The sequence below is a fragment of the Onychostoma macrolepis genome, chromosome 10 (assembly GCF_012432095.1).
Source record: "Onychostoma macrolepis isolate SWU-2019 chromosome 10, ASM1243209v1, whole genome shotgun sequence".
NCBI lineage: Eukaryota > Metazoa > Chordata > Actinopteri > Cypriniformes > Cyprinidae > Onychostoma > Onychostoma macrolepis.
In genome coordinates this window covers 9,966,454-9,989,231 of record NC_081164.1, presented here as the reverse complement: position 1 = coordinate 9,989,231, position 22,778 = coordinate 9,966,454, and the positions used below count along the sequence as shown (strand labels likewise).

General features: G+C 38.4%; 1 protein-coding gene across 2 annotated transcripts in view; it reads right to left on the bottom strand.

Moving 5' to 3' along the window:
• alcama (activated leukocyte cell adhesion molecule a) overlaps positions 1 to 22,528 on the bottom strand; it is a 69,411-nt gene extending 46,883 nt beyond the window's left edge. The window contains exon 1 of one of the 2 annotated variants that reach the window (XM_058789640.1): positions 22,271 to 22,528. In XM_058789640.1, coding sequence (XP_058645623.1) covers positions 22,271 to 22,328 — 58 coding nt within the window. In that variant the 5' untranslated portion in view covers positions 22,329 to 22,528. The remainder of the gene's footprint in view (positions 1 to 22,270) is intronic. The other variant, XM_058789638.1, reaches the window with a different exon arrangement.
• Positions 22,529 to 22,778: the final 250 nt, after the last annotated feature.

Here is a 22,778-nt window from a genome sequence, read left to right as displayed (position 1 = left end):
ACATCAAAACCCCCCCATTCACCTCGAAACACCCCTAGCTCTCAGCATGAGGACCTAAGGCTGATAACCACAACAGGATTAAAACCAGGCTGACAGAAACAATCCTCAGTCTTCTCAGACTCACCGACCCAGGGAAGGTCATCGTTAAAAATCAACCGCAAGAGACGAAACATAGAGGCTAGTTGAGAGCTTGTTAAAAGAAGTCCTGCTATAAGATTTCTGGTCATCTTTCTAGTGCAGGATTATAATTCATATTTACAACACGAAGTTCTCAACAGTATCAACAGATTACATTAACATAGTTTAGCATTCATGTCATTCGAGTAGATCTACACCAAATCGGAGCAGATTTTTTACATTTCCTACCATATTGATATGTTGATTTCCAACCATTAGAATAGTGAACTATAATATTTTATGGAAGCATTGTTTATTGTGATTTTTAATATTAATATTTGAAAATTTAGAAATATTTTTTAAATAGTGTCGTTTTGTGCCAATAAAATGAAGAAATTAATTTTCAATGTATTGATTAACAAATAAATTACTTTTCGAATTTTAATATTTAAATAAATAGACAGGGTTTTTTTATTTATTTAAATATGTAGTTAAATGTTACAAATAATAAACTGACAAATTGTCTGCTGTTAATTAGGACAGTTTGTCTTACAATATAGTCTAAATTTCATTGGTTGATACATGAATTAACTGTCTTTGACTAACAGATGGATAAATAAAAGCAAATTAATTAGAAAAGAAATTGGCCAATGCTTTGTAAAACCAACTTTTAAACTGCATTAAAAAAAAAAAAAAAAAAAAACCTTGAACAGACCATTTTCCAAATGCTTTTCTTTGTTATTGAGTTAATTCATTATTTTGTTACATTAATACATAAAATTAAAAACACAGTCTTATAAATTCCCATTTATTTGTAATTTTTAAAAGTGATGTAATTTTATTTATTTCAATTTCAATTTTTAAATGAATGAATTATTAACCCATTCTTCTGGCACTCAGTGTTCCAAATAAAAACTCCTTTTATCTGAGGTAAAAGTCCTTCATAGTTTGTTTATTTTCATACATGTAAGCAAAAAGAACCCACATTTTTTAATGAATGTGCCTGAAATTCCACAGGTCTTGCTTTTAAGAGACCAATGAAGGAAGTTACAGAGACTCATCAGTGCTAAACATGTGAGTCACCGACACAGAATCAAAACAAAGTTGTATCGTTAACACTAATAGAATGAGCAGGAAATGAGAATGACCAAACAATCTGTCGACACATTCTAAGATGAGTCACAGTATCTGAAAAGGGCACAATAGGAAAAAAAAAAAAAAAAAAAGATCTGGCTACCGAATGAACAACACTTGAAGTATGCCTGTGGGTGCAAGATTGAAATGTTGGAGAACTCTGACCCGCAGAGGGCATCACAGAATATGAACTCTAGACACGGACTGACAGAGGGACCTTTGAGATGCATGAAAGGTCCATTGAGGGCTGTCAGAGTTGAGTTTAGACGGGAATGATGGCAACAAGGGAGAGGGCTGGTGTCGTGGCTCATATCAGCGTGCTCTCTTTCTTCCATTTCATCTGTTTTGCCAAGCAGGGGCTGCCGGCCTTGGCAGCAGGCCACAGGGGGGCGAAAGGAGGGGTGCAGGTGTGTGTGACGCTGGCCACAGAGGGCCCAGTGTTGTGCTCACTATCAGAAGGGGAGTGCTCGGAGAGATAGGTGAGTCAAGGGCTGAGGTCACCCTGTCTCTGGGAGTCTCAGATAAAGCCCTGGAGGAGTTGTTATGGGGGGCTCTGGAAGAGGTTAGCAGGCTCTTACCAGGCGGTTTGCAGCCCACACAGGCCTGTCGATGCCTTATCAGGCTCGTCGTTCCGAATCATCCATCCACTCACACCAGCTTAGATAAACCCAGGACGGAGCTCTGTGGGACACCACAAGCCTGTGACAACAAACGGAGTGGAGGGATGGCAGCAATGCTGAGTGAGGTGCCAGGAATGGTGGACGGAAAATAGCCACTGTACTTGAGCCAGAAGAGATCACATCTCTAAAGCAGACTCTTCTGTTCTATCAACAGCCGAAACTTAGTAAAGATAGTAAAGATCCCCTTAATCAACTCCTTATAAGCCTTAAGCCTCAATCAGACCTTCTCAGTTATCATAGTTAGCTAGTTAATCTTAATCAAACAACTACAACATAGTGTAGAGTAGCCAGACCTTTTCTTTTAGCAGCAATTATGCCAAAACTTGTAAATTAAAAAATAAATAAATGCAGTTTTGCACTCCCTACATTGAGCCCATGGCCTTGGCATTGCTAGAACCATGATTTTTTTTTTAACTTCAGGAATGTCAATGACAAGAATGATTACTTTGTCCTCAAAAAGCTCTCATTGTATCAAACCTTTACCTCCTAAACACAACTTTGTTTTCAGGCAAAATGGTTGTGTAGCATCAGTCAACCAGATTTTTGCGCATAATATGCATCTGATGGTCAGCATACAAACTCTGAGTAGTTTGTAGAATTTATTCTTTCAGGGTGAGACGAGTTAACACCATCAATATCTAGCAGACAATGTTAACATCTCTTCCAAGACAGCACCGAGAGAAAATACTGTGTGGAAGAACTTTGATGTTAAGATAAATTAATTACTTTCTTCTTCTGAGGACTTGTGTGTGTGTGTGTGTGTGTGTGTGTGTGTGTTTTGTTACAAAGGATGTGTGTTAATGACACGTTAGTTTATCTTCCTCCCGCTCTGAAATTACTCTTGGGCTGCGCAGAGGTGGATCTTCATATAATTAAAATATGCTAATGCCGTCCATACATTTATGTCTAACAAGTTTCAGTCAATTAAAGGAGCGAACAGCAGACCATGGCGATAACTCACAACCAATCACAAAGAGGTGATGATGTAAACAAATGAGGGCCATTTAGTTTCATGAAAGTTCTATAAGGTTCTACTTCGCTAGTTCTGCTCAGGTCCTGAAGCTGTACGAGAAAATGGAGGAAGTAATTTCCAAAGCTACATGAGCGTTTGATTGTGTTTGTCCAAACACTCATTATTTTCACACTTCGTTTTTTCCTTGCTTATCTAAAAGACGCTCACTCAAACTCCTCCAGAACAACACTCATCACTGCATTAGTCACACAAACACAGACTTTAGCCTGGAGACCCAATTCACTGTCTAGGCCAAAGCCATTTGTGTGTTGTTATAATCAATCATTTAACTGGTTCTAATGGAAAAAGGACAAGCAAACAAACAGAGTAAGAATCAAGTAAATCACCAAAAAGAAACCTCTCGGCATCCTGTTACGTACAGAAGCGCTGCATAAGAGAATCTCACAAATGCTTAATGTTTGTCAGTGATTAACATTTGACATTTGAGACCACCGTTTCCACAAGAAAACACAAAGCCGATCGCGTCGGTCTGGAACCCGTTAAGCTTGTGTGGTTTAGAGGCTAATCCAGCTGTTTCAAAACCCAGAGATGGATGAAACTCTGATTAGGGTAGCGGATCAGAGGAGATATATTTGGACTACTGTGAATACCCAGAGGAATAGAAATGGCAGGAGCCACTTTCGTCTCTTCTGTGTGTCATAGATATAATTGGCAGAAATGCTCGCTAGTTAGGACTGAGTGAGAACTGAGAAGGTGTAAATTACCAGTGAGCATAGCATGACTTCTAGGCTGGGTGTCTCGAGCTTCAAAACTGAGGTTGCCGAGATTGTGTTTAAGATTTATATGAGAAACTCTCTGCAGACAGGGGTGGGAGGTCAGAAAGAGAAACTTCAGAGGCCACCCATAAAATTTATGCTGTCTCTAACATCAGAGGGTAGATATGAGCATTGCTTGTCTATATAAATCCTTCAAGAGCAGCGCCGCCCTTCCTTCTACACCTCCTCCAGGACAGATTCTCGATCTCATTTACATGTCTGAGTTTTTTGGCCCATTGTGAATTAAACAGACTGTTGTTTTCAATACAAGTCGAGTTCATTTGATGACATTTATGGCATGTCGATTACCACAAAAAAATTAGTTTGACTCTTCCCTTGTTTTTGGATACAAAAAAACAAAAATCCAGGTTATGATTGAAGCACTTACAATGGAGGTGAACGGGGTAACTTTTTTTTCTGGATATACAGAAATTCTGTATATTTTCACAGTAAAATTGAGTTAACACACATTGATTAGGTCTTGTAGCTGTACTAACTGAAACAGTGGGTATTTTAACATTTACATATTGGCCCCATTCACTTCCACTGTTAGTGCCTCTCTGTAACAGATTGCTTGTTTTTGTTTTGTTTTTTTAATAAAAGGAGGAACAAGAGTAAATACATTTTTATGGTAATCAACATAATGCTACGAGCACTGTCGATTATACAATCCAGAATATTCTTTTATGTGAAAGAAATGCCAACTGTTCTCGTTGTCTATGTTTTTGAGACTCCTTCTAGTTGGTGCTTGTAGAAGCTCAAATTCATTTCACCAAGCAGAAAAATGCTTTGAGTAAATGTGTTTTGTTTGCCTGGGTAACAGGTTTCATTTAAGGAGGTGAACACAATCACTAAGACAGACAGAAAAGCGTTAGTACACTAAGCACATCCTCTGTTTGAGCAATAAAGCTGCTGCCAAGGAAGACTGTGCTTCCCTCCTTTCCTTGTCATCTTTACGTCAAAGTCCATGTGAGCTTTTGGATTTATTTTTTTTTGGGACACATGCCGTACCCTTATGTACAATGATGTATCACCGCTGCCATTTGCGATTACTGTAAAAGCAATGTGACACGGGCAGCCCCTCAATGAAAGAGCAAAGAACAAACAAAGAACATCACATATGCTACAATACAGCCATTCAGCCGAGAGTGGCAAACAGGGACCTGCGGTTAATCTGAAAAGATTTCTCTGAGAGTCTCTATATTGAAGAACATCCATATTTAATCACAGTATCTGGAGTAAAACATCATGCCTTCTGTGAATCATACACTTGCTTTATTACTGTATTTGCTAGAAACGTCTCGTATTCGCTGCTGGCGACGGGAGGATGGAAAACGGAATGATTTTGTAATGGCTTCTGGCACATCCATTATTCAATATGAAATACCTTGAAAGTTTATTTTACTGTGCTCCGTCTCGCACTTCGAGCTGCCATTTCATATGTGGCTAAATTGATTCAGCAGTGTTGTGCGGGGTGAACCGTTCCGGCCAATTTATCATGCAAAAGGTAAGCCTGAGTAACAGAGGACATTGGGAAAGGGAGATACAAAGGCGATTGTGTGGGCACATGCTGATTGGTTTTTAAACAGGTTCTTCAGTCAGCTCTCAGAAGATAAGATGGCCATTAATGACCACAGAGTCCAGCTCTTCAGAAATGACTGATGCTTTTTTTTTTTCAAATCAGCAGCCTGACAGTTTGAATCGATATCGGTTTGGTCTTTAACGATACAGTTGGATTAACTAATCCCACAACAATGTGATTCAGAGAGTTTTTGGAAACCGAAGCCTTCTCAACAATCAAACAACAATGTTGAGGAATTTACAGCAGAGGCGAGTCTGATAATTATTGTTCTATATTTATATGCAGAATGATGGAATGTTGAGCATCAGGTAACACAGCTTTTGCGGCATGCAAAGAAAGACAGATTGAAACCGTGGGAGAGAGAGATGGTGACGGAGCATGAAAGTGATGGAGAGGAAGAAAAACACAATAGCTCAAAATTGAGGCAGTAGAGGGGGAGTATTGGTGGCAGGAGGGGAGGTTGAGAGGCAGTGCCACCAATCTAGTTATAACCCCATGTAGTGATTGCTCTGCAAAACTTAGCAATTACACCAGTTCCTTCCTCCGTCACAGACTACTATGCAATCAGACTGGCCTCTTTTAAATTGCAGACGAACACTGACCAAAAAATGCCCACTGTGTTACTGCCATGAGGGAAAAAGTCAATTCAAACTAATTAACATCTTAATAAGGAAATTTCAGATGCTTATAATTTTTGGCACACACTTGCTACATTATCATGTTGTTAATAAAACTACTTTTAAATCACATACTTTTGAGTCATGTCCAAAGGTCTGAGACGACTAATTGAATACAATTTTTCTTCATTTTAAATCATATGCTCAGCATAATAGTTTGAGTTTAAAGCTGAATTGAAATGTGAACATGAATTTCTGAATGCATTCAAATAAATTCTTACAAAACGGAACATTTTGTTATATTTACTCACCCTCTTGTCGTTCTAAACCAGTATTTTTTTAAATCTTGTATCTTTTTTTTTTTTTTTTTACTTGAATCAAAATCTTATTCTTTACCACATTATCCAACACAATTACCCCATAAAGTAAGGTATTACTGCCAGTATTTATGCTCTAATTATGGAAAAAGCGGTTTTTAATTTTGTTTTAAACAAAAGAATTTTGGGATCCAACAACACTGTCATTGCATGGGAAAAAAACAAACTTTTTTGCATTATACAGAAGACAGAAAGTCATACAGGTTTGAAACCGCATGAGAGTGAGTAAATGATGACAGGTCCCTTTAATGACAACAGCATGAATCTAGAAATAGTTCATAATCGTAAATATTTTAATTCTTTGGATCCCACCGTGTGTCTGTTTGGATGGCATAGCTGTAATGTAGTCAAATTGCGTAAAGTCATTAAGATCCTGGTCACATCGGTTAACTGCAGGCAGAAGCTAATGATCGGATGAGAGCTGGAGAGAGTGTTTCTGAGCTGATTTGGATCTAGGGAACATGTGTTGAATCATTTACGCTGTTTACTCTGTGCATCAGAAGGTGTTAGACTCATGCATGTTATTTTAAAAATCTGAGAGCGGGCAGTAATACCATTCCCACACCAGTCAGCTGTATAACAGCTTCAGGCTTTTAAAACATAATGTGCATCCTTTTTTTCTTTTCTCGACGTACTTTAGTCAATGTAAATGTAATCACCTTCAAGAGAAAAGCTGTTCGGTATGGTCTGAAGCAGTAAACGTGACAGGGTTTGTAATGCAATTTAAAAAGCACATCTTTTGTCAGACACACCTATTGTTCTAATTCATATTTATATAATACGAGTTTCCAATAACCTCTTTGAACACCTGATGTCTTTGAAATGCAGCAAACACAGAGATTAAATAGGTTTTTATTTTTGGAAAGCCAATAAACCAATGATGCATAACGCATAGGAACCCATGCTGTGCGTTTATATAGCAGACACAGATCCTTTTTTCAACCCATCCACTAGATCTTCAAGTCCTCTAGACCCAAAGTTCAAGCATTTCACCTAAAGGCCATGGAAAACCAAAAGGTCAGTTTCTGAAAGTCCTTTTCAGTGCATATTTATGATGAAGCGGTTTCAAAAAGACATGCTGAGAACTATGCTAGTCCACAGTCTCCTGCCTTAGAGGCAAAATATCACTTGTGGCCTTTCTCTAAAATACAGTTTGATTCAAGGCCTGCTCCTTCAAAAGAATATGAAGCCTAGTCATTATAAGTTGATCTCGGCTGGGGATCTGATGAAGAAATGAAATCTGCCTTAAAACTTCAAAGGACTTCACTTCAGTTCAGGCACCTGGCTGTCCAGCACACTTCCCAGCCCAGTGCTCCTGGCAAAAAGGGTGAAACGGGGACTTTTTAATCAGATAACAAAGCCTAGAAAGACAGGATAACCTTCAGAAATACTGTGGTGTGATATTCCAGCACTAATTTTGAATAGTGGATTATTTTTAAATCAGCTCTACTCAAATTTTAAGTGCCATTGTGGCACACGGCACAGCTGAAAAATAGATGTAGGCCTTGAAACAGCGGTATTCATCTGTTTATGAATTCACCTGAATAGGGCTGCTGGCACACAAAAAAGAGCGATGAAGCTGAATTTTTTCGTTATGTTCCTGTGTGCGTATGTGTATGAGCAAAGGCACATCTGTTTGTGGGGTGTGTGCGATTTGGGTGGGGAGGTCGTTGCGGGTCTGTGTCTGTGTGCGCTTTAGAGGGGAAATGGAATTTTACCCTGAAGCCATCTGCATTACACTTTGAAGACAGAGTCATTTTTGTTGGTCCTAACCACACCCGCCAACTACCCTCTTCCCAATAAACTGCACAAGACCAGACTTGACATCCAGTCCGATGAACAGAGCAGACCGTCCCTTGGTGCCAGTTTGTGGATCTCTATCTTTAATTTCTACAAATCATAATTATAATTAGGGATGCATGATATATTAATACCGTATTGCTTGTAAGCAAATATTAGAAATTTGTAATGTACTGGCATCAGTGTTATTTTAGTTTCATTTATCATTATTTACAAATAATATTCAGCTTTAATTTTTAATTTTAGTTTTTGTTATTTTGTTACACGCTTTTGTCATTATTCATTATTAATTCATTTGAAATAGTTCTATTTAGCTTTATTTTATTTCAGTTAAGTTTTAATCAGTTAGTTTTTCAAATTTTAATATGTGTCATTTATCAATCAGCCATAACTATATAAAAAACAAATAAATAAAAACATATTGGCTAACTATTTTGGACAGAATTTTAATACCAGTGCATCCCTAATCACAATCATAAATAAGACTGCTTTAATATCGTTATTTTCTTTCATAGACGGCAATAAGAGTGAATGGAGAGCCAAAATAGAATTCAAGTTGAATTTAACAGAATTACAAAAATTATAGTTTTTAAACCGGCTCCTGGTAAATATCCCTCATCTGCCATTGGTCAAACAAACAGTCCCACACTAAACGCACACCATTAGTTAAGCCAGTGTTGCTGTTGACGGGCAGGTCAAGATGTTCAAACAAACAGAGCAATGTTCTGATAACACTACAGAGCCACAGTGTTGATACCTTTTCACGTAAATCAACCAATTAATTTCTTAGTTTAATATTGAGTATTTTTGAAAAAAATAAAAATAAAAATAAATAAATATAATAATAATAATAAATATATATTATGACAATAATGCTCAATTTAGAAGAAAATTTCAGATGGTACTTAGAGGTTTTTGCATCTGAACTCTTCATATGTGTGTATATATATATATATATATATATATATATATATATATATATATATATATATATATATATATATATATATATATATATATATATATATATATATATATATATATATATATATATATATATTGTTGAGTAACATTGAAAAAATTACGCTCTTTTAGAAGAATCATCTAAGACAAACTTGAAACTTAAATGAAACACATCTGAGCCACTGGGAGAAGCACAGCCTTCTCCAAATCTCTGCACAACCACCCACTATAACAGAGCAAAAACATTACTATTGTAAATGACTGACAGAGAAATCAGAAGCAGCTGAAAGAAAGGGGTGTTTATCATGTGAATGTTTGTCGTTTTTCTTGAAATACTGTGTGAAAGCATTGAATGGACAGAAAGAGAAATGCAGGACATAAACATCACTTGTACAGAAACATCAGAGCTTTCAACTATCAGGTTCCTGCAGCCAAACCTTCTGTTCCTTCAAAGCATGCGGTTCAGAAAGACCTGCAGACCTGCAATGTTTTTGTTCAAATACTTGTCAGGCCTGGGCACACCGTTATGGCATCACTATATACTGTAGATTTCATTTTATTTAAAAGCGGGGGAAACAAAGCCAGGGCATCTTCTGAACTGGATGAGAAGATAAAGTCAGCTTTGCTTTGTAGTTTCAATCATGCAGAGGGATGCAGCATAGCCACTGGCAGCGAGAGCCAGGACGAGGGCAGCCAGTTTCCTCCCTGCCGTTTTACCGCACAGCTCCTGGGGGCACTCAGGATTCAGTTACCACAACAGCACAAGCTAAGATAAGATTTAAAAACACTTTCCCTGGCCAAGAACAAGAAATGAGCCCCGGATTCCAATAAAACGCAAACACCTGAGGAATATATGAGTAAAATCAAAACAATATTGAATATGAAGGAGCGCTTTGTCTTCAGAGTTTCGTGTTGGAGTGTCTGCTCAAGTCATGTTTGTTTTGAGTCAAAATGGTTGGTAATGCAAATTACGTGACAAAGAGAGCTTTATAAGTCTAAATATTTTAGGCAGGAAGTAAAACTACATATACTGATTTTTTTTAAGTGATCTTGCAAGTTACATCTATATGCCAATAGATCACAGCTAGCGACAGTCTTTATGAATGATTTTAAATGACTTATTCATGGAATCAAAGAATAACTCAATGCAAATGATATGACTAAAAATAACTGTTAATGCAAATTTATGTGACCATACTGTATACTGTTAGTCTGTGCATTAGTTGTGAGAATTTTGTGTGATCTTTTCTGCAGGTTACATCGATATACCAGTAGGTCACGACTAGCGACAGTCTTTAGGAATGATTTGAATTGAATTATTCATTGAAATCAAAGAAAAAATAACTGTTAATGCAAATTACAGTATGTGACACAAATATCTGTTAATGCAATTTGTGTAACTGTGTAAACTTCATATTCTGGTAGTCTGTGCATTAGTTGTGAGAATCTTTTGTGACCTTTTCTGCAGGTTACATTGTGACAGTTTGTATAAGTGATTTGAATTGAATCACTGATTGAGTCATTCAGTCATCTGTTTTGTTCAAAACCACCAATTCAATTCAAAACGCATGTAAGTGACTGTTATCAAATAGTTCACTGTTTTGTTCAAAAACATAAATTCATTCCATGACGCCACTGCTATGTGCTGCTTGGAGACCCACAACAGTGAATTTTGTTCTGGCTCCATTTTTAACTTGGCCGGCAGATCAAAAATAGACAAAGTAATTGGCAATGTGGTGTAACTATAATTTACTCAATGTAAGCTTGTTTAATGTGTGTGTGTATACACACATTTAAAATGTAAAAGCAATATCACAGTCAAAATGGTAAATGTTGGTTTAAATATCAATTTCAATGCCAAGGGAAAAAAACAACAACTTAGCAATACAATTCTCAAATAGGCCTAAATATATAAATAGAGAGACAGAGACCCCATCTTTAGTTCTTAGCTGGAAAAGAGTGTTGAGATGTTTAGCAGATGAGAGGGGAAGTATCGGCACTGCAGCCCAGGATGGTGCAGCGTCTGATGCTGCAGATAAAACGGATCAGTCGTAGCACTGAACCATTGGCTGCCTCGGCCCATCTGAGACACGAGAGCCACTGGGGTGAGTTCATGAAAAGGATCAAACATGCTCCAAAGCTTTACAGAGATATGATACGTTACCCTTCCGCATGCCTGAGTTAGCAGTGTGCAAGAAAATAAGAGAAATGATATTGAAAGTTCTAGTTCTGCCGCCTGAACTGAATAAAACAGAGACTTTGAACCAAGTAAAAAAGGCGTATGACCAGAAATGGGTCAAGTTTGGCAAGTTAGCATGGCGAAGTTAACCCTAGTTGACCAAAAAGCATCTTTCTTTATTGACATCTGTTCCAAAGTAGCTGTGGGTTGTGATAAAATAGTTTGTTTTTTATATTAGCAGTGTCAGATTTAGTTTGGAGGGTTCTTTAAGGTTTAGTCCACCCAAAAATCTTTTCATTATTTACTCACCGTCACGTCATACCTTTAATGGCATCAATGTACTTACATTTTTCTCGTCTACAACCTTTAACGTCACAGCTAAGTATGGTTGTTAGTGAAGGGCTTGAGACTAGCGTTCTTGTGGTGACCTCAGCCAGTCAGTCATTTCACTGAGATGAATGGAAATGCTATGATGATTCAAATCTGACGTCAACACCATAATGCTGTTTTGCTTTCTGAGTTTTTGCTGCATTTTAAGACAAACTTCTTGTGAGCATTCTGAGCATCAGACACAGAAATTAAAAGGGAAAAATCCAGCGCTTGTATTCCTTGGTATTGCGTCCGTGTGAGGAACATTGTGTTTCGTAGGTCAATTTCATTAAACGACAGCCGAAATGTGGTCATGAGACCACTGCATGGGCCTGAATCAAACAAATACTTCAGCTTGTGTCTCCTATATATAGAACAGCAGAAGATTAGCACACTGCCCAGAGAAAAATACATCGCCTCTTATCTCCAAGGAACACACTTGAAGAAATTTTTTCTGCAAATGTGTGTGCAGCCCCAACGAGAGGGGGATAGAGTGAGCCGGGGAGCAAGAAAAGGAATTAAAACTCTTCACCTGCAAATAGTCCACCTAAGATGCTGGGAACACCAAAGGCACAGGCTTTTAGCTTAAATACCTTTAGTATGAGATCTACGATAAGCGCTCGAAAACCTCCCAAGAATGGTGTTATCTCTGACCGCTTTGAATGCGCTTACAGGTATTTCCAAATAAGGATGTAAAAAAGAAGTTGAAGTTGGTCAGCTTGTGGTTAAATTTAGTGTGCTATCACCCTAAGCTTTCAGTGTGGATGCTAGCAGACAGCAACTAAGTTCCTTTCAAATATATTATGGCCTCATGTCGCTGGAACGGCACTTCAGAAGATGAAGTGGACTCCTTAAAGTGCACTGAATGTGCTGGTGACTTGTTATAAGCAGCAGAATTATTTATGTTTATACATTTATGAATAAATACCAGATATATCACTGTAGTTTTAAGACCAGCTGTCGGATGTGTTAAAAATCTGAAATTAGGAGCAGCCAAAAATATACTGTGCTTGGTTAGCATTGTAAAAAAGGGGGACGGACACATCTGACTGCAATCTCTTCCTTTCTTTCTCTTGCACAGTGGCTTTTAGTTCACTTAATGGCTAATATGAACACTTTGAATAGAATACTTAGCCCTGCTATTAAAAAGCTGCCATTTTGAAGGCAAAAACCATGGCTTTTAGATGTTACACAACTCATTTCAGTGGAGGTTAATGTTGAATGTGCAATTGCCTCATTTGCTGTGAGGAAAATTACAGGACAGGTCAATAGGATTATTAGCATAGCATAGTAAAGTGGAGGCCATGGGGTGACAAAATGGCAGACTGCTGGTATAGCGAAGCCTACAGGGGTCTTTCAGATATATCCCTCACCACTCCAGCAATTTTCTTTTCCGATGGCCTTCTAAGAAGCACCGCTTCCTCAGACTTGATATTCAGCGTAGCACACTCCTAGTTTTCCTCCATGCACATCTACTGGACTTTTAACATAGGGCCCATTGTACTTAACCCCTCTGGATGGTAAATAAATCAATTTGTGCTGAATGCAGAAAGTGCTGTCACACAGGATGAATAAAGAAACAAGGGATTTTGAGGAGAGGGAGCGAAAAGGGCAAACACCCAGAGGTGGGATTTATTGAATAAATAGAGAGATGGATCCGTCCTAAAGTTTCCCTCAAATGACAACTGAGAGAAGAAAGACAGTCAGATCGGCTAGGGAAGACTGTTACTTCATCCTGCTCTCTGCGGTACTTCCATCACAAAAGCAGCAGCAAAACAGGGAAAATGTGTGATGTCGGTGCAGATAGTGTAAAAAAAAAAAAAACTCCCTTAACCATTAAATTTGCATGTGAAGGGAGATAAAGACCCGCTCACGAAGACAGGAATTTTGGGAGGTGTCACAAAAGCCCCTTAGGCCACTGTTCTCGATGTGCCGAAACAGGTTCAGGAAGGGGGGGAAAAAAAAGTAGGCTTCTTTTCTCCCCGATGTGAACCGAAGCAGATGTGCGCCGGTTGTGTGTACATAATCAACCATTTACCTCTACTCCAACTTTCAACCTTTTAAAATCGCATTAGAACGGTGCACGCTGAAACAACACAGAGCTCTGAGGGAGCTCCTCCAGCCTGCGAGAGCTGGAACTAATTTATCGCATGAGAGGATGCTTCTTCCCCTGCCTCTCGGGAGGGGAGCAGGTCGGCTGCCTGCCCTAATCATTTTCACCATGAGGTTTACTGAATGTTTAACCTGTCAAAAATCCAGTGCTATCCGACTATGGCATGTAAAGTCATGCGGCAAAGCCGTTTTGGAAATTTGAAAAGGGAATAATAAATTGAGTTGCAATTGATTTTCTATGCCATGCATCTTTGGGAGCCCTTTTGTTTGACAATCCTTAATGATACTCCTACGAGTGATTTTAGTGGGCATGAACTTGCAGTTGAACTTCCTCCTCTGAGATTTGGGTTCAAGGTTTTCATCTCCGCAATGTTATTTTTTTTATCGTGCACTCCTCCAGCCGCAGCCTCATCCACCCATTCATTCATACTCCCTTTCGCTCCCACCAGTAACCCTTTTAAATCACATAACCAGTTTAATTTATTACTTAGGCGCACAAAGACAACAATTCAGCGCCTCTGAGCATGATTTAGGGGGAGGTGCTAAAAAGGGATGTGAACATGAGGGAAGAGGCCACTAAATTGTAAGTGGGAATAACATTTGACCCTTTTTCATTAGAGCTACGTACCAAGAGAAACCGCATGGTAAAGATGGATGACGTACATCTAAAATGGACCCAGTGACTTCAAAAAGGCTCCCACTTCCTCTTTCACTGGTATCCTCTGCAGCAATTGAAACTCTACCACGTGTAACTCCTGTCTGGGGGAGTTTGTTCCTGATTGTACAATGCAGGGTTGAAATTTAAATGTACCGGTAGTTAAAAAATTCTATCAACGTTTATTCACCCACATATTGTTTCAAAACTGAATGACTTGCTTTCTTCTGGGAAAGTCAAAAGAAGAAATTTTGAAAAATGTTTCAGTGGGGGTTTTTTTGTGTTTCACAGAAGAGTCATACAGGTTTGGAATTTTGTAAAGGTTGCAATACCCTACGATTTTTGCCCCGATTTTCCCCGATTTATAGTCTGAACAAGTTGAAGAAGGTCAGAGCCAGTCTACAGATTAGAGTTAGTGTAGAAAATCGCATAGTGTATGATGGTTACAGACTGATTTTTAGCTATAGACTATGAGACTTCCCTCCAGTCGGAGGATATCAAACATGTTTGATATTCATAGACGATTTTAGAACACATGTTGTTTTCATTTGCGTGTCTCATAGCAACAATGCAAACGTTTCTACATGAGTTTGTTGTGATCAGAACAACTTTAAAGTCTGTAGTATGAGCCTCAGTTGTTTAGTGTATGATGCCCAGTTTTCCTTTGTGACTATTTACAAAGTCGGTAAGTATATAATGTCTGGTGTTTTAAAAATGTTCAGATTTTAAAAGTCATGTAGTGTATTACAACCTTAAATCATGACAACATTTTTGGGTGAATGGTCACTTTAAGAAATTCCTTCAACCATAAGCAAATTAATACCTCTCTGTGTTCTTTTTTTGGCTCAGACCGTGCTTGAGTTCATATTTGAGTTACTGTGTCAACCCTGCCACACTGTAAAGGATGCTGAATTGGAATGACAAAGAAAACTAAGAAAAACAAAGTTTCTAGAAAAACAAAGTTTAAAATTACAATTATGTGAATTTCCATTCATTATAATTCTACTTTCTTTGATTTAAATTCAAACTGCAACTGGAATTTACATGGCATTCTCAATTCAAGTCTAAATGGCACAACCTTATGCTCAAATCTGAAAGAAACATGCTTTCAAACAAATAGGCACATTGTCAATCTACGGAAAGAGCAATTAAAGCGCTAAATGTTGAGAATTCAGACCGTCTCTTCCGCTCGCATTGTTTGTGCCAAGCGTCTCTGAATAGGGCCGCCACCCGTCAAGCTCACGGTTCACCCCACATTACCTTTAATAGATTTAACCAACGTCAGTGCTTCCTTATTCATCCTGACAGCTCTGGGAGATCCTGTCCCTAACCCATGGAGCTCATGGGTACTCTAACCTTCTTTCCATCCGCCTCTCTCACTCTATCCGGAACAGATTTAAGAGAGGGGGAAAAAAAACTTTGCCTTCCTCTGTCATGCCCTTTTGGGTTCAAAGCGTCACTTAAAGAGGCGAGAGTGGCAGGCAGGAACGTCTCCTCACACATGGAGAAATGCAATCTGCACATCACAGACGGCATCAAAGCGACGGACCCAGAATGGGAATCCGGTTATCGTGCGTCTCCATGGCTGCCAGAAAGGTTGTGTGGCTTTGAATGTCAGCCTGAATTGAAGCGCTCAAAGCCTCAGATGGATATTTGACAGAATGTGATTTGGCGGGAGGGAGACGGGCAAAGGGCTGCTACAACTCGCAACCTTTTGTAGATGGATCTAAATGCCAGGACAAACATTTGACATTGATGAAATAATATCCTCCAGACCACCATTAACCACTACACGTGAACAAGCAGCTTGATGTATGTAAATCCTTTTCTGGGGGGTATTATCGACCTCAAAATGTATGGCTTAAAAAGTCTCGGATCAAAACGCACCATGTACGCTTCATGAACGCAAGCGGTAAACGCACTCAAATTGGTTCTACACTGTGATCTCTGAACTGATCGATACAACAACCCGAAGAAAGGGTGACTTATGACTCTTGTGCTATAAGCAAACTTATAAATAACATTCCAACAGCCACATAATTGCCACTAAAACTATATTGAACGACACAAGGTGGCCTCACCGTGGACCAACTAACCACGCTCTTGAGTTACCGCCAAAAAGAGCATGTTAAAAAACACGTTGTCTAGAAATAATTGGATGCTTGTCTAATCGATAGCCATCCCCGGACCCTTTCATTGACTGCCACGTCAATATATTTATATCACCGGCCCATAAATAAGCTAGAGCGGCCCAAAAGTGTCAGTTATGGCTCTTTAAACCATCCCATTAAACTCAAGATGGGATAAAAAACTCAAAAGACAGGAAGATTTGTTTGCAACCCCAATGGAAAATAAATAAACTTAAATGTATGTTAAATGCTTTTGTATACTAATACATATTCATATTTATGTATCTAATAAAATGCCCTGCAATTGTACTTTTAGGATACTAAACTGGTATACTTAAAGTCTGCTAATTTGGAGCAACTAATTTTGTATTTAATGCACTTTAATTGTGCGGAAGTAGTGCTGAAGTACAATTAAAGATATGCTTAGTATATTTGATTGTGCTAAAGTGGAACTATTGCAAGTATACGTTAGGCACACTTTAAGTATTTTGCATATAAAGATCGATATTATACAATTCTCATCAAAAGTGACATTAAAAGACATTTTAGACTTAATATTAAGAAATGTGCATTTTGCACAATACGCCAAATATATAATTGGTTTTGAATGACGCCAAAGTTTATATATAATTTTTATATAAGTAAGTCTCGAGTTATCTGTTAGTAAATATGTTAATAGATATTAACTGTCCTTGGTATGAAATAAATGTATTTTAAATATATTACTTTTTTACTAGGGCACTCATTAACATTCCGCCTTACATCCTGTCATGCTGCCAAATGCTGCTGGTGTGTGGTCTGCAAGAATCATTGATATTAATAAATAAATGCAGATAAACTTATCTGAGTCCAGTCGCTACATTTTATCAGCATTCTGATTATGAGCGAGAACTGAGTTTAATGCCTACAGTCAGTTCTATGGCGGATATTGATCAGAAAACCCTCAGCCTTGAGTGTTTTCTAAGTGAAAAGCAGGTCTGCAACCGGGAGGACTTGAATAAACATTGTTGTCACTTCCATATTTGATAGCACAGATGAGAATTCTGCTGTGAAAATGACGTTATTGTGTACAGCACACAAAAGTGAGCACTCTCATTTAAAACCCCTTAACTGTCACTCACAGTTTTGAACAGAGACATTATAGTGCACTATCCAAACTTAATTTTTTATAATTCATGAATGAAAACATTTTGTAACATGATTTTGATGTACCATTTCCATGGTAATGCAATGTCTGATTTTAAAATGGGTTTCAAAGGATGAATTTTGAGATTTTAAGTTTTCTACTGATAAATAATTTCTTATGATTTCTAATTCGTGATAGAGAAAAAGGCAACTAAGAAGACTTTCTGTGACAAAGGTTAGAATTTCTGTTATGATGTAGATTTTTTTCAGGTGCACTCTTGTCAGGTGCACTCTTGTAAATTAATCTATTACTTTTCCTACATAATTTTTTAACAGAAAAAGTGGTAAAATACCTATTTAGGAGTCTTAGATCTTTCCAACGATATATAGTTTGTCATGATTAGATTAGGATTTAATTGTAAAATAGTGAAGTAAACGTAGGCGTCCCACAGAGGGGACGGTGACAGTTAAGAGGTTAGAGCTTATTTCGGAAACCTTGAACTTGTGTCTCCCAGCTGTGCATCGCAACACTGCTGATATGCATAACAATATAAACGCAAGAGAACAATATTCCCTCAATGCAGCACTTAAGACCACCAACTGCCTTTTATCAACCAGCAATCTTGGGAAAAGACGTTTTAGTGCCAGTAACCAACACAGCAGCCCATCAGCGTACACAACCTAATGTAAGCATTCCCTTTGATTATGTGGCAAAAGGAGGGTTGTGGGACCAGATGAGTAGATAAGACCGGCTGAAGTCTCAGGGGGCCATTTTGGGTGGTACAGACAGCAGGTCTTCCTTCTTACCAATGCTTCGATTAATCCATTAGCAAATGGGAAGTGTGTCTGATGGACAAGAAAGACAAAGGAGGGATAATGTACATGTGTGTGCTTGTGTTCATGGGAGAGCAGATGCCTGGTCCAACACATGGCTCAAGTAATTTACTGTAAAACCCTGTGATGGAACATATGTGTGCACGCGTGCATGAGTGGTCGGGAATTTAAATATGAATAAATAATGACATAATGGCCTCTGCACTTCAACCCTTTTACACGGTTGGTCAAAAGCACATTCTGAAACCTTAACTGCCTGTCTCATCTTAGCCTGGATCCAATAATTTCAGAATAATACCCACAATCATTTTAGCACATGAAACATTGTTCACTTAGCCTATGCTCTCAGGTTTTTTTTTTCTCTTCCCACCATTTGAGACGAACAAAGCCCCAAAGCTGTAAAATGAGCTTTTACCATATGCTCCCATTGGCTCTTCCTGAAAGCAGTTCCATAGTTAGGCTTAAACTAAATGAATATGCAAATATGAATTAGACTTTTCTTTTCACTACATGTGTTTTCCTGTTTGATATCTAAGTGGAACTGACGTTAATCAGCTCAAGCCCTTGCCTGCCAATAAACAATGACAAAATTTTCCCCCATCAGGCCACGGTGGCATGAATATTTCGCTTGAATGCTTAAATGATCAGATGTGGGATTTCCTGGTTGAGATGCGGTTTAGTGTCGGTCTTAATGTAATTAGGATTTTTTTCATCTCTCATGCTAAACAAAGGCCTGTGCTTTCTGGTTCATCGAGCATTTCAGTTCCTCCTCACCAATCATATGTCATTCAGAGTGACGTCACTGATATGTAAACGGAAATAAAAATACAGCTGTGGTTTCAGTAACCCTAACTTAACCCAACAGAAATTTTCCAAGAGTGCATTTTACAAATGCACATTAAGGAATCCCCACGAATTTTTTTATTTAAAATACTACTATGATATCTGAAATCTTTTCAAGCATGCTACTAAATCCAGTCCACATTCATCAGTCCTTTAATCATGCAGCTTTCAGAATGAGAGGAAAAATTCTTCATAATCAGTATAAGGAAACGTTTTATCAGCCAGGTTATTTAACGATCGACAAATTAAATAATGTATTCAGGAAGCTGCACGGAGCAGGCTTTTCCTATAAAATACAACTAGAGCACATGTTCCAACCACTGAGCGCGCTAAGATGGCAGAGATGCTTTACCTGTTTGCATACAGATGATCAGTCTCCTGCTGACAGCACTTCAGAGAAACTGACCTTTCCAACACACAACCAAAAAGAGTCAGAGGGTCATAACAGCAAATACCCTTTGAGTAAAGGCTATAGGTTATGTGTGTGTGTGTGGGGGGACTCTTTGAAACTGCCCACATAGCTTACAGCAACGTCTGTGTGGGGGAAACAGACCTATACTAACATACCTTACATCTCAGGATAAATCATAAGATGTCATGTTCTGTCACTTAGAAACTACACTAGGAAATATTGAAGGACAGTATGCGTTCCCCAAGCAAGAGCATGAACCACACCCATCGCCCTGTCAGATCAGACAGAATCTCACAACAATAGTCTGAACTCAAACTGTATTTTCCAATGAATTTCCAGTGCATTTAAAATCAACAGCATATTCTTTGTCTTACAAAAAAATTAAATCAAGTTCTGCAAACAAGCTGACAGACAAGCATTATTTTGGAAAATGTCACATGATGAGCATTTCCTTCTGTGTGACGGAGCTTCCCTAATTTTATACTAAATACATTTAATTAGATTTTTTTTGTAAAAAGTCCAATGTGTATTGTACATGGCACAGTTTCATATCTAAATAGTAAAAAGTATTTTTAGATAGTATATGGGTAATTGACAAACAGCATTGTCAATTTATTTTATTATCAACAACATTCTAGCTTAAATTGTATATGCATAAGGGCTTTATAAGGGATATTGTATCTCTCAGGTCTTGTAATAGGCACTTTTTCCCCTACAATTTTTAAATACCATTTTGCCATTTTAAACACCAATTAGTTTAAATTTAAATGGTCCTGCAGTGTGACAAATGACTTTTGTAAAGCAAAAAATAATAATCTTCTCTCAATTAATGCGTGGTCTTGCAATTAATGTGAGCAATTATACATGGAAAATTATTTTAAAAATAGTCTGAGGTGTAGTAAAGTGTGCCACACCACAGGAAATGTTTTTGTATATGTATTTCTACCCCTATAGCCAAAATATAAAGTATAAACGGTGAACTTTTGAAATTGAAAAAAGGCAAATAGATAGATAGATACAAGAAAGAAAGAAAAAAAACATTTCAAAAAGAATAATGAGCAGTAGCCGATTACAGCAGCCGCCACCTCAGTTAGGCTGTCAATCACTTTACCGCCTTAACATAGATTAAGCCTATCTATGAAGACGAATAAAGACATCTCAAATAAATTTTGATGAGCAAACAAGCATGTAACACTGACAAAAGCATACACCAGTCCAATGGCTGAATTTGTAACACACCGCCCTCCACCTCCGCAACCTCTCGTGAGCATGAACACGCTCGCTCTCTTTCCCCGTATGCTCGCACACACACATAGCGCACTCGCGCGCTCAAAAAGATTGAAACTGGGCAGCGGTGCTCGCGCGCGTCTAGAAATCCCATAGACTTTAATTAATGATTAACTTAACACAATTTGCTCACGCTGGGCACAAGCCATGCCTGAACACACACTAATGCAATCGCTTATTAAATGGATAGTTCACACCAAAATTACAATTCTGTATCATATCACCCCAAACCCGTGTGACTTTCTTTCATTTGCGAAAAACAAAGGGTGAATGAAAAATATCCTGTTTTTTTTTTTTTTTTTAATACCTATGCTGTTAGAATGAATGTGGTCTTGAACGATCAAGCTTAAAAGAGAACGCAAAATCACAATAAAAGTATCATAAAAGTAGTTCAAAATGTTCAGCGTCATACAATGGCAATTGTGAATTGATGATTCAGTTCACAAAATCATGGGCTATCTCTGAATGATTCGTTCATTTCTCACTGACTCAATTCCGGGCACACTGGGTGTTTTCCGTTTGTTTATCATACAAACCTACTGCATGACTTCAGAAGATTAGGATATTTATAAAATAAAAAAAAAAAAACCTCCAGTCTGTGTTTTTCGTAAGAAAATAAGCCACGCAGGTTCTTAACAACAACATGCGAGTGAGTAAAGGATGACAGGACTTTATTATTATTTAGCTTAACGGTCCCTTTAAGATCCGCGTTTAGTTTCTATTTGGGACTGACGCATACAATAGATCTGTGATGGGGATTTCAGAAACACGCGCAGCTGTGATGTCACTGCTCTGCATGTTGATGCGGCTGAACCGAAACAGAAACACGCAGTATCAACAACATTATGTCGCAAATCAAGTCACCCGTCCACACTAAAAGTTTAAACACTTCCTATTCACTTTTCTGTAGCCTACTGAAAATCCTTTAAGTTCGAAAGCTTCATCGCAGTCTCTGATGGTGATAAAATGAATGTCCGAGGCGGGCACAGATAGCTTAATCTTCGTCAGGTGGAGAGTTGACCTCTTGCTCTTAACGTGGGAGAAATGAAAAGTGCAACACATGACCTGGCAATGATTGCCAACGAACTACGGGAACGGCTACTATAATAAAAACTTGTTGATGTTCATTGATAAAGAAGTAAAACAGTCGAATGGTCACTACAGTAACGAACCTGGTCAACAAAATTCCCGGATTACGGCAGCGATGTTACATGAAAGAATGGGAGAGCGAGATTACAATATTTTCATTGTAAATTAAATGACATACCTGGATGAAACACAGCGGCTGCTATGAAGGCACCGAAAAGGCAGATAACCGATTGCATCCTTATAGAAAAGCCCGGCTCTCCTTAATACAGTCCGAAGAGATTTTCAACAGAGATATGTACGTCGGAAGTTGTTTGATAGTATCGAGGGAACTGTCTGGTTGAGTGTGTTGAAAGGATCTAGCGGTTGCTCTGTGCGTTGTTCGCAGGTGAAGTCTGGACGAGCTGTGGAGAGAGTGAGAATTCACACTGGAGCCTGAGAGTTGGGCAGCAAGTCCCGCCCCCGGTCCGCCCCCAGTGACACGCCCTCTTCGGGTGAAGCCCCATCGCTGTAACATTTGACATGCTGCTGTTGAATCAGTAGCGCTGGAAAGTCCGAATAATTCTAGCGAATCACTTCTTGTGAACTGGTTCAGGGAGTCATTCAAAACCATTCAGACAGACACACCATCAACAATTTCACAATCTGAAAGAAAAAAGGGAAGGAAAAAAAAACTTTATATGGTCATT